We start from the raw sequence: 12,095 nt of genomic DNA on the forward strand, positions 1-12,095 counted from the left end.
GTTAAAGATGGAGACTTTTTTGTTTTAATTACAAAGAAATTAAAATATTCTTTTAAAGGAAAACCTTTGATGCAATAAAATGTATTCATCTTTTTAATAATCATTATTTTTGTATTCCAGTGACATTTACTCAAAAGCAGTCAAACCTACTTTAATTAACTTAGCTAAATACAACAAACATGGCCCAAAAATAACCCAAACCATGTTTTCAAAGTTGAGACTTTTTTCTTTTGAGTTTTTTTCCGCCTAAATTAGTACTTGATCAATCCATAAAACAATTCCGGGAGCTGACAGCACATTGAACAGTTATGGACAGGAAGCTTTGGAGCACATTCTGTAGGATTTCCTCCCACTTCCCCTCGGAAGAGTGACTCTCTCACTCCTGCAGATCAACATCAACCTTGAGACTTTTGTTTTGCACAAGCGGATGCACAAATGTCCAGATTGCTAATTTAAATGTGATTGTTTCAATTTTTTTGTTTCATTTTTTGGGGCCACAGGAGTTTTTACTGATGTGGAGAAAATGTTTTTCTTTTTTTTATTTTTTATTTTACCAGGATAAAACCCCATTGAGATAAAAAACCTCTTTTTCAAGGTAGTACTGGCCGTTAGTCAGCAACGACACAAAATAAATTACGCAGTTGAAAGAAAATGTCGAGCTATCATAAACATTGTTATTGAATCTGCCTCAAGAACTTTTAGTTTGGATGTAAAAGCACTAAACAAGAGGAATTCAGTCAATCTCAGAGTTTCTTGTGGCAACTTTCAAGAAGAGGGAGCTGAATGAACTAAAGTTTTATTACCCAATTCAATCTGAGCAAAACGGATGAAAAGAAGCAGCAAATTGTGTGGACAAAAAGTATAAGAGTCAACATTTCTCAGTGTAATTGGAATACAAATATAGACCAGCAGGAGTCCAGTCTGGACAGTGTGGATTTGAAGCGAATGAGAATTAAATGCAATTGGACATGCCATTGTTACCATTTTAAAAGTGATGGGTACATTTTTTAAAATTCTTTTAGACATTACCGTATTTTCCGCACTATAAGGCGCACCTTCAACGAATGGCCTATTTTAAAACTTTTATCATATATAAGACACATAGAATAGACGCTTCAGTTTGGGTTGCCAATTTGTTCTGTAATCTATTATTACACATCTACATTTTATAAAGAAGTGGTCCCCAAGTACTTTATATAGTAGCTGCCCCAGTCATCGTTTCACTCACGGTGTTGGTGTTGCGCTATTGTGCCCAACTGCTTTCTGGGTAACACAGACCAACCGACACGCTGCCGCCGCAGTCTCTGTCTCTCATCCCCCACCCCGCCTTATAGTAGGGAAAATACGGTACTTACTTGAATGGCGTGTTCTTTTGTCTTTCATATATTGAAGAATGACTAGAATAACACAAAAAAGACTATGTTGCTAATGTTTTATTGTAGCGTATCAGGAATGAGGCAAGTGTGCTCTATTTGAGATGAAAGTATATTAAACAAGTAATAAGTTACTTGATGTAGCGACATTAGCAGCTTCATCTAGAAACACAGACATATAGATAAACTCTGAATCAGTTTTAAAGCCTGTAGGATGACAGAGAAAGACTTAGCAGCAAATAGAGCTCAACCAATAAGGTTTGTCCAGGAGAGGGACAGGGAAGAAACTGGAAGTCATGGAAAAGTGTATCATCTGTAGAAGGATATGCTTTAAGTTGTTGGCAACAGACGCCAAACTAGCCTAGCAGCATAACTACAGAGATAACTCAGGATAACCTAACGCAGTCTAACTATCAGCTTGATCAAAGAGGAAAGTTTTAAGCCTAGTCTAGAAAGTAGACAGGGTGTCTGCCTCTTGGACTAAAACTGGGAGCTGGTTCCACATGAGAGGAGCCTGAGAACTAAAAGATCTGCCTCACTGTTTTACTGTCAGAACCTCAGTAGTAACCCTGTGGTCTGGTACTGCAGGCTTCTGCTATGGAACATTTGGACCAATGGGATCTCTGATGGATGAAGGAGTTAATTATTAAGGGCTTTATGGATGAGAAGGAGTATCTTAGATTTTATTCTGGATTTTACAGGAAACCAGTGAAGAAAAGCTAAAAACAAAAAAGGAGAAATATGATCTCTGATTTTCATTTTCATCAGAACTCAGGTGGCAGTGTTTTGGGTCAGCTGAAGGCTTATTTAATGCATTTTGTGGACTTTACATAAAGAATTACTCCCTTGAAGCTAAAATGAAACTGTTAATGGAAACCGCTGAAATATATGTATTTTTTTCAAACTTTGTGCAACAAAGCGAGAACGGGCTACTCTACACTTTTCTGTTAGAAAAATATTTTCCCCTTCTGATTTTCAATTCTAAGTTTAGATCTTTATTATCAATTAGATATAATCATCAAAATTAATGTTTGGAATATATCAGTCTGTGTTTACTGGCTTTTTGTATTTTATAGGTTTATTTTTTAAAATCTGAATTACTGATATAAAGCCAGATTTATTGAGACCGATCAGTTTTGTCAAGGTCGTATGACTATACAGAACCACCAGCAATTTGCTTGCTTATCAGATGGACAGGGAAAACAGTTCTGGCTTTGTTGATTGTTTCTCAAATGATCTTGAGCAGAGGCTGAGGCTAGGAGTGAAAATGCCAAGAAATGAGAGATTATTAATTGAACTGCAGCATTCTGAGAAGCCACCTGAGCGGCTCACCTGCCTCAGAGCTGAATAGACGTTGGTCTGTGTAGCGCATGCGCTGTTCACTCTAGGGCTCCACTGTCATGGCGGTGACGAACTGAAGCTACCGGGGCAGATCAGGAAGCAAACCCAGCGCGGCTGGCTCAACCTTGTCATTTAACCGAGTCTCCGGAGCTTCCCGGGCAGCGCCGAGCACACCTCCGTCTGCTACCCGCTTCTTCGGAGCCGGACATAGGACTTCTTCCTCCCTTTGTTGGGAGTTTTCGGTTGTGAGTGTCAAGTGAGTGCACTCGGAGACAGCAGCAACTTCCACAGCTGAAGGGGAGAAATTAAAGTGACTGTGTCCAGAGGAGAGAGCTGGTGGAGCGGGAGGACGGCTGGTTGGCTGCTCGCTGCCTGCGGTGTGTGCTTTCTTCACGGCTTTAATCGCATCAATTAATCCGTGGGGGTATCAAGTTACGGAGCGAGCAGGACTGAGTGGAGGAGCGGTGACATTTCCGACCAGCACCACATTCCCCCGTTGCTCCCTCTTTACAGCGTCCCTCAACAAAACTACTTTAAATGGGAAGAAAAGGGCTCTGAGTATGTGTCTCTAGACCGGTCACATCTCATCTGAAGGGGGAGACAGTAGAACCGTAATACCCCCCAAACCCCTCGACGTCGGCTGCTCCCTCGCCATTGGAGGTGAACAGGTGCCTTACCTGTGAACGCCACCTGTCCCGTCCTTCCTTAGCAAATGGCTAGCGCGGAGTCAGCGGAGCCAGGTGATGGAAAGGACGGGCGAGCGGGCGCCATGCAGCTCAACCCCGCGGTCCCCATCAGGGGGATCAGGATGAAGTTCGCCGTGCTGGCTGGCTTGGTGGAAGTTGGAGAAGTTTCCAACCGAGACATCGTGGAGACCGTGTTCAACCTGGTAAGCTGATTATGAGAGCTCAGGACAGGCCGTGGACAGACCTGTCTCCCTGAACTCACACTGTTAGTGTGCCGTCCCGCTGAAATCATGATTTAATGACATAGCAATTTCTTCTTTTACACGCCTTTTAACATTACGTTACATTAAAAATGTATTTTATTAAAGTAAAAAGCGATTATTAGTTGGATGTAGGTATTTCATAGTTGCTCAGTTCCTGTCTGTCACTGTTTGAAACTGCTCTAAGACTGTGATAACACATTTGCTGGATGATATTGTGGATGAAGTTATTGCGATAAATAACGTCATTTCGAGACCATTTCGAAGTAATATTGTGGTAATGGTATAATAATGCAAGAACACAAAGATGAATAAACTTTCGATTCTATTTAACACCGGGACTGGAAGACATTTTAAATATCCAGAATAAATAAAACGGAAACAAATAAAATGAATTATGAATTCCTTTAAATCCAGATGTTCTTGATATTTTAGCAGCACAAACCAACTGAGACGGATATTGTTCATTACTGCACATGGATGATATTAAATGTTTTAACTTGGACAGAATACCATTGTTTATTTTGGTGCCATATTTTCTGCTTCCATGTTGCTGTGTTAAGGTTATGTTGATGAAGGCTGGTGAGAGCGGCCTTGGTCTGCCTGATCAGAAATCAGAAACATGCTAGCTTCTTAAAGTTTACTCCACTCCTGAGGAGTTTCAGCTGATGCAGGATCAATATTTAGACTGTAAAAGAACACGCCGATTTAATAGGTTCAAAATTATTCAATAAATTTGATGTGAAAGCAAAGGATTGAACCTGAAAAAGGCGGTATAGAAACTTTCAAATGATTAAAAAGTTTCAGATCCGTATGATATTTAGCAAACAAGATTTCTAATGAGATTTTATGCGTCTCAGTGGTTAGAATAAATGTCAGTCATATGCAGTCCAAAGGTGATGTTTGTTACTGTTTTCACAGAAGAAAATTCTACCACGAAACAAAAGCTTGTTCTGCTTACAGTATTTTCAATATAAAAGGGAATTTCTGAAATGTTTTTGATGAAAGGTAGACCTTGTGCAGTGAAGCAAGCGTGTGGTCACACATCCACTCCGTTGACTGTTTAAATTTAAATTTAGGTGGTGGGAAACATTACATAGTTGATTTAAAATTTCTATTAATCATCTGGAAAATTTGAGTTATTTTTTTTCCTGCCTAAAACCTCAACAATAATGTTCCTAATAGCAATGAAAAACTAAAGAGAACAGAACGCCTATTGACTGAAAAAATTACAGCTCTATGTGTATTGCACCTTTTATAAAAAACGTCTTTTACATATTTGTTAAAATTGTCAAAAACAACCAACCAAACCCAGGAGGAGGGTCTTAGCGCTGTCAGTCAATCTCTAGTTTTCGCTGCTCAAAGTACTAAAGATGGCAAAACAACTTATCACTACAGGAAAACCGTAGTTGGTGGGCATGCCAACTAGCTTTAGCATTCAAGATATTCAAGAGGGGGGAGGATGAGCAGCATCACATGGAGAGTTATTGACAGCACTAAGACTCGCCTCCTGGCTCTGATTGGCTGTTTCTAGTTAGCACTGAGGGAAGGCGGAGGAGCATGATCCATTTTATTTTCCCCACAGATTATGTCTCATACCAAACTGTAAAAAGTAAAAAAAAAAAAAAGTTTACACAAACATCAGAAGTAATGATGAACCAGAAACATTGTGAGCATACATGACAAAAATATTTCATTTGTCAGTTTTTAAATGCTTATGAAATCTACATTTGTAGCAAATTATAAACATTGATGGAAATTTTAATCGAGACCCATTGTTCATAAATGTAATGACAAAAAATGTGAATTGTTGATGCCTGTATCCCTTTGGGGTGCGCCCCCTTTACTTTTCAGAACTGGAGCAGAGAACTGCTTCACATTCTAGGAGGAACTACAGGTTAGATTAGAGAAGCTTCTGCAGATGTTTTGTGTGGCCAGTCGCAGCAGGTGCCCTCACAGGTCACTGATCGGGTAGTTCTGTTTGTCTGATAGCGAGCTGTAAAGCGACTTTAGTCCACGTGCGTGAGACTGACTGAATGAATGAATGAATGAATGAATGAATGGAGATCTCCACAGCTAGGAAGTGTGGCATTTAGGGACGGAGCATGCTCGAGCAGAGTTTCCGCTGTCGAGGCGGGAGGAGAGGTGAAGGTGGAAACCTGCAGAACTGCTTCGTCACCGTTTGCCAAACAATGCAGCCCTGTAGAGAGGGAGCCTCGTCCTCCATATCTGTAGTCATTAAGCGAACTGCGACTCCCACTGTGGAGACAAATGAATCACAGGCAGTTGTCTTCAAGTGGCTGTGTCCTCATTATGACAAGCGGTCTGCAGTTATTAAAGCATGAAAACATAAAATACTACGTTTAGTCACCGTCAACTTGTTTGCATCATTAGCATGTGAGTTTTGAGTGTCTGTGGTAGAATATGCCTTTTTTTAAAGTTAATTTTCCATGCATATTATGTACATTTTTGAAAAAAAAAATCATTTTATTCAGTTTCACATCCCTTATCCAACTGAATCCAGTATTCATATTTCCAAATACTGCACATTATTTTTATGCTACTGTCTTGTACAGTATGTTATTATTATTATTGGTTAGTTTTAATCTTTTTTTATATATTAACACTATACATCTACACACAGGCCTGTCGTGATGAAACATTTTGCTGGACGATAAATTGTCCCATTAATTATTGCGATAAACGATAATGTTTTCAGACCATGTTCAAATGACATATTGAAAATGGCATAATAATGCAAGTTTGCTCTCCTGGATAAATAAACTATAATTTTGTTAAAAACATTTGACACTGGATCCGGAAGATATTTTAAATATCTCCAAAATACCCCAACAAAATAACCAAAAACAACACAGAAATAAAACCAACACACAACCAAAACCTAAAATGAAATGGATTATGATATGTCTGTAAACAGAATTTCTATTCCAAAGCTATTAATCAAATCAGAATGAAAGTCCTCAAGCTCCTTTTAGTTCATTTTATTGCTTATTGTGACAGGTTAACATCAATTTCTCCGTTGTTTCTAATCTATTCCACACAAGATATGATAAAAATGTAGACTTGTCTAACCTCTGGTGGGTCTCAACATTGAAGTTCAGCATAATTCCTGTACAAATAACCGTTTGTAAGGACCATCATTCAAAAATATCATAAATCATCTCACTTTGTGAAACAACCTTCCATGCCCTTCTTCTAGTCTCTGCTGTCTTCACCTTCTTTTGGCTTCTTCCTGCGATGTTTCCTCCTCTACATGCATGCTTCGTTGCATCATGCTTTCTGCTGTAGGTTATTTGTGTGCGAGGCTCACCACAGCGGTAGTTTTCATGACTTGACACTTGGGCTGAGGTCCAAACATCAGGACTTAAATTCATTAGACAGCTGGCTTTGTTTGTGCTTGGAGTCAGTGATTTGGTGACCACAGAAGAAGAATCAGTGTTGCTCCCTCTTTATAAATGTATCTCCTTTCTCTGCCGTTTGCAAAAAGTTTTCCATTTTTGAAACTCAAAAGTCGAAAATTCTCTACTTTTGAAACTCAAATTTCAAAGTTTTAACAAAAAAAAATTCAGAGGTTAATAACCATTTCTGAATTTTGTCTGGCAAATTTTCAAGTTTTCAAACTCGGAAATTTCCTTGTTTTTTGTTTGTTTTTTTTTTTAGAAAATTTCTGAGATCTTCAAAATTTCAGATTTTTTTTTTTCTAGCAAATGTTTGGCTTCTGAAGCTCAGAAATTTTTATATTTTTTGGTGGAAATTTATTCCTTTCTTCTATTTACACTGCCCCACATATGCTGTAGTTGAAAATCAACGACCCAGTGAATCATTTACACTTTTTCCTCTTTTGAGAATCAGAGCAGCCTGTATTACATGTCACAAACTGAGTTAATAAACCGAACCTGGGAGCTATTTTACGACTTAAAACAATAAAATGACAGAAAATAATTGAGAACTTAGGTTTAATCCCATAAACGTTACACTATTGCACCTCCTCGGTTCTACTTCACCTGGATCCAAACGGCTCTGCGGTTCCGTCTTCCACAGCGCCTCATCTAATGCTCCACCTGCTCAGGTGTTGCCTAACGAAGGCCCATCCCAGTTCAGCGCAAACCACCTCCAGCTTCATCAAGCTGAGTAAACAGAAACACTCCTGTACAGTATTTACCATCTTCTGTTGTCACAAAAACATTTAATTAAAATCACATTTCACCATATCTAAAGTTTACACTGGACTCTGTCAGCAGTTGGTGAACTGTTTCCCTGCTCTAACAAAACTATTGATTTAACTCTACAGCAGATGACTGGTATAGATGTAAAAGGTCGCCACCAGTTCTGAGGGCGTGTATGCCCTACTTTGCACTACTACCTAGTTTGTCATTGTTCAGTTGTGGCCCGGAAGAAAAAAAAATCACACACCACATGTGTTCAGCTAAAAATAAACCAAGGAAAACGGTTGCCAGTGCGCATATTTCAAGTCAGTCCCAACTTTGGAGGAAAATCAATTGAGCTTCTTGTTGTTGGGGAGGTACTTGCTGTCTGGCCAGTAGAGTTATGAAAGGCAGGTATGCATTCAATTTGTTTAGGCCAATGTGATGTAAATGCCACCCACAGGGTCACAGGAAGTAGGCCTGCTTTGTTTTGGTTTGGTGTCGTTAACTGAAGCCCTGAATGAGGGAAGCTGTAGGGAGGGGGTCAGTCTATGTTGGGTTGTGTACTGTAAGCATTTCTGAATGACCGATCCACCTGTGGACGTTGTTGGTTGATACAGAGGCGGATTGAACCACAGTTGGTGAACAGTCAATAGCTGTGGTTCACCACATCAACATGTTCAATCTGTTCTTATGCCTGGCAGGGGGATAGAAAGTATGAGGATATTAAGGCTGCAAATAACAATTTTATTAATTGAGAAATCGGATAAAAAATATTGTGATAAAACTTCAGTTCCATATCGCCCTCTCCCAGTGTTTGGACATAAATGACAGTCCATAAAGAGACCCAGTACAGTTAGCAGGCCAATATGGACGCTGTGCGACCTCTAAACTTTCTTACCATTGAACAGGTCAGTTGTCCCAACAAGATGCCCTTCATTACCTTAAATAAATATTTAGTTTGCTGATGTTCTTCAGGTAAAGCAGCTTTTTATGAAAGAGGGACACCACCTTAGCAGTACCAGATCTTCCAGCTGCAGTGCCCCCTGTCGGCCATATCGCAGCTGGAGCCCTCAACCACAGCCTTGTAGGGTGTTGGTAGCGTTTGTTTCGGTTTCTTCAGAAAGTGCTAGAGGCCTGTGAAGAACAGCATGCCTGCATGTCAGAGATTTCTGGTGAAACAGAAGAAGGGTACAGTTGTGATTTGGATGGAGAACACCGATTCCATTATAATACCAGATGAGAAAAGTTGTGTCTTCAGGGCAACACTGTGCTAAAACAACCTTCAGAAGAACTAATGCCAAGTTCTGCTTACACACGTTAAAAACCGAAACATGTTGATTTTCATAAGTTTTGAACTAAACAGGAACGGATTAACATTTTAAGTGTTTCTGACAGCAGCTAAATGTTTCCATCAGACGTTGAGCCGGAGTTGAGGAAATTCTTATTGAAAGTTGTAAAACTAGTGTGATGCTATTTGAAGTTAGCAATATAGCTAATCACTGCGTTCTCTGCATTCAGACAAGAAGGATCAAACTAACAAACGCTAGAGCAGTGTTTGTGGTTTAATGAGGTGGAAAAGGTCAGAGATGGAAAAGGTAGTTCACATCTCTGAACTACAGTCAGAAATATGAAGGCATGAAACCGCCTTCACAGTTTCATGTGATATTGATGAGGAGCTCAGGATTAGCAGGGAACAACCCACTCAACAAGTTGGTTTCATTTTGTTTTTTCAACTTGAAATGTCATGTGAGCAAATCTTCAAATCTGTGCTTGGCTCTCACACCTGATGTAGATTTTGATGAACCAGATACTACAGCTCATGGAGTGATAGGAAAGAATGAAAGTATTGATTAAAATCAGAGTTGATCTGTCAATTCCGATTTTTTTTTTTTAGCAATATGCAGCTTTAGTTAAAAGTAACATAACTAGCATATTAGCTGTCATCATGTTGCATCCTTGCATATGCATTTTCCTGCTTCTTATTTTGATGTACATACTTATTTCAGTCTATTTTATTTTACATTTATATTAATATTATTTATTTGTATATATATTTTTATATTTAAATTACTTGCAATTTCACATTTGTGTTATAAATTTTACATCATTATTTGTGATGTAAATTGCTTATTTACATCACAAATTACTTATATTTGCTATATACTTTGGAAGGGAGTAGTAGCCTGTCCACAGATGACCAATTTCCTTTTGGGGATCAGTAAAGTATATTCTGATTCTGATTTATTTTCTGTGGCCACCAATAGTTATGGGTTATGATTGAATCTTCCCTCATTCACAGTTCGCTAACATTTTCAGAAAATAGAGGCTGAAATTCAGTCTAAAATGTGACTTCATAAAAACTCCTTAACTGCAGTCACATCAAAAATTTGATTTTCTATATGAATAAATAATAATAAAAAAGCAGCATGCTAATATCAGTGTGTCCATGTAGCTAAGGTCACATTTGGACTCAAATCTACACCAGTCAAGCTACACATTTTAATGACCTTTCTTAAATTAGAGATTCACCAATCCAATATTAATATCTGTATCGATCCATGAGAATAATTTTGGATTGGGTATTGGTGACAATTCTATACTTTGTGTTCTGAGTGATGTCATGCTTTAATATTTTACATTATATTTAGAATTTCTAATTATACCTTCTGAACCATTTGAAAGTTTATTTTTACATGTTTGACAAGGTAGTCAACTTGTTGTTTTTGTCAGTTTATTTATTTTTTTCCCTATTGGCTGTTCTACTCCTAATTTAACTGACTGAGCAAATGAAAGTTGTTTTTACATGTTTGACGTTTTTGAAGATATTGGTGGATGTAAATGTGATGTACTGGTTCAGCGTTATATAATAAATGTGTAATTCACTATACTTATGTCTGTTTTTAAAAACATGAAACATCTTAAGTCAATTCAGCTCTGTTTTTCTGTAGTAAACCTCAGAAATTGGTATTGGAAGTGAAAACTGTATCTTTACAGTCTTACCATGAACATGATGGTCAGTGTGTCCTGCCCACATGTAATGAGGCATCAGGTGTGGGTGGGAACCACTGAGACAGGGCTTAAAGGTGTGGGGCGTGTAGGCCACTGGGTGGACCCTCCACATCCCACACACTCCAGTGAAATGGAATAAAGGGAGCTCACTGTTGTTCAACTCTGAGCACTCCTGAAGCTTTTCTGCTCTGCGCCAGGGGAGAGACCGCAGCTGTCGGCAAAAATGGTTTCCACTCTGACTGATCTAAGTCACAGTCACACTGGCAAAGCAGCGCAACACATTGCGCTATTTACTTTTTCTCAATTTACAGCATTTCCTTCAGCTCAAGTGGCTCCTCCGTTAGTCTGGACCCCAGCTTTCACAAATATCAAAGTTCCATATAGCTATTGATTAGTTTTTTGTATTGAATATCTAAAATACTTCCAAACTGGTCATGTGTTCTTTCCTGTTTTACCCACAGTTTTCATGTCAGATTCTTGTTTATTTTTAAGCAGTTACGTAGCACAGTGAAGAAACCTGAAACTGCTGCTGCGCAAGTTACTCAACAGGTTGTTGCTAGGTAACCAAAGAGTGAATGAGTTAATTGATGCCTCAGACCTTCTTTAGCTCCCAGTTAGATGTTGAGTGGATAACGTCTTTCCTGTGCTTACATCCCCCAGAATGCTGTGCGGTTCTGGATTGGAATTCAGAGAAATGATTGAATATTCTATCAGATGTATTATCAATTGATATTGATCACGTGTCCATCACAATATATATTTTTGTTTTACTGTCCAGCAATTCTCATGATTTTGTTGCTATGTTACCACAGCACCTTTCTATGGATTTCTGACCAATGCAGACCATGATCTGCAGCTCCTAAGATGCTAGAGTAGAAAATGTTCACTTGCTGCTTAACTAGACCTGGTCATAATGTTATGCTTGATCAATTGATATTTGCTTTGAACTCAGATTTGATTCCATGCAGGATTGGTCTATTTAAAGGAAGCAAATTCAAAACCATTAAGTTGCTATCTTACTTGAAACTGCAGTTATGTAGTTTGGACGTATCAATGGAGAAAAACACTCGGGAGTTTTCGTCTTTTTGATTTCCTCCTTGTGTTTTCTAGATGAATGACTCACATTGTGAGCTATTTTTAAAGTTTAATATCTGTGTTAGTGTTTGCAGCATGTGTTTGGCTGCTGTGTTGTTAACTCTGATGACCCTCCTCCTGGTCCAGGGTTGAATCGCTGCAGGTCGACCGCTTCCTTTGCTT

General features: G+C 38.8%; 1 protein-coding gene across 5 annotated transcripts in view; it reads left to right on the forward strand.

The window, feature by feature from the left end:
* The first annotated feature begins 2,576 nt into the window (after nt 1–2,576).
* Nucleotides 2,577–12,095, forward strand: part of lrba (LPS-responsive vesicle trafficking, beach and anchor containing) — a 232,396-nt gene continuing 222,877 nt past the window's right edge. For 3 of the 5 annotated variants that reach the window (XM_081616331.1, XM_081616388.1, XM_081616359.1), the window contains exon 1: nt 2,577–3,603. In XM_081616331.1, the coding sequence (XP_081472457.1) occupies nt 3,427–3,603 (177 nt within the window). In that variant the 5' untranslated portion in view covers nt 2,577–3,426. The remainder of the gene's footprint in view (nt 3,604–12,095) is intronic. The other 2 variants (XM_081616399.1, XM_081616427.1) reach the window with 1 other exon arrangement.

The sequence above is a fragment of the Poecilia reticulata genome, chromosome 1 (genome assembly GCF_904066995.2).
Source record: "Poecilia reticulata chromosome 1, P_reticulata-male-v2, whole genome shotgun sequence".
NCBI lineage: Eukaryota > Metazoa > Chordata > Actinopteri > Cyprinodontiformes > Poeciliidae > Poecilia > Poecilia reticulata.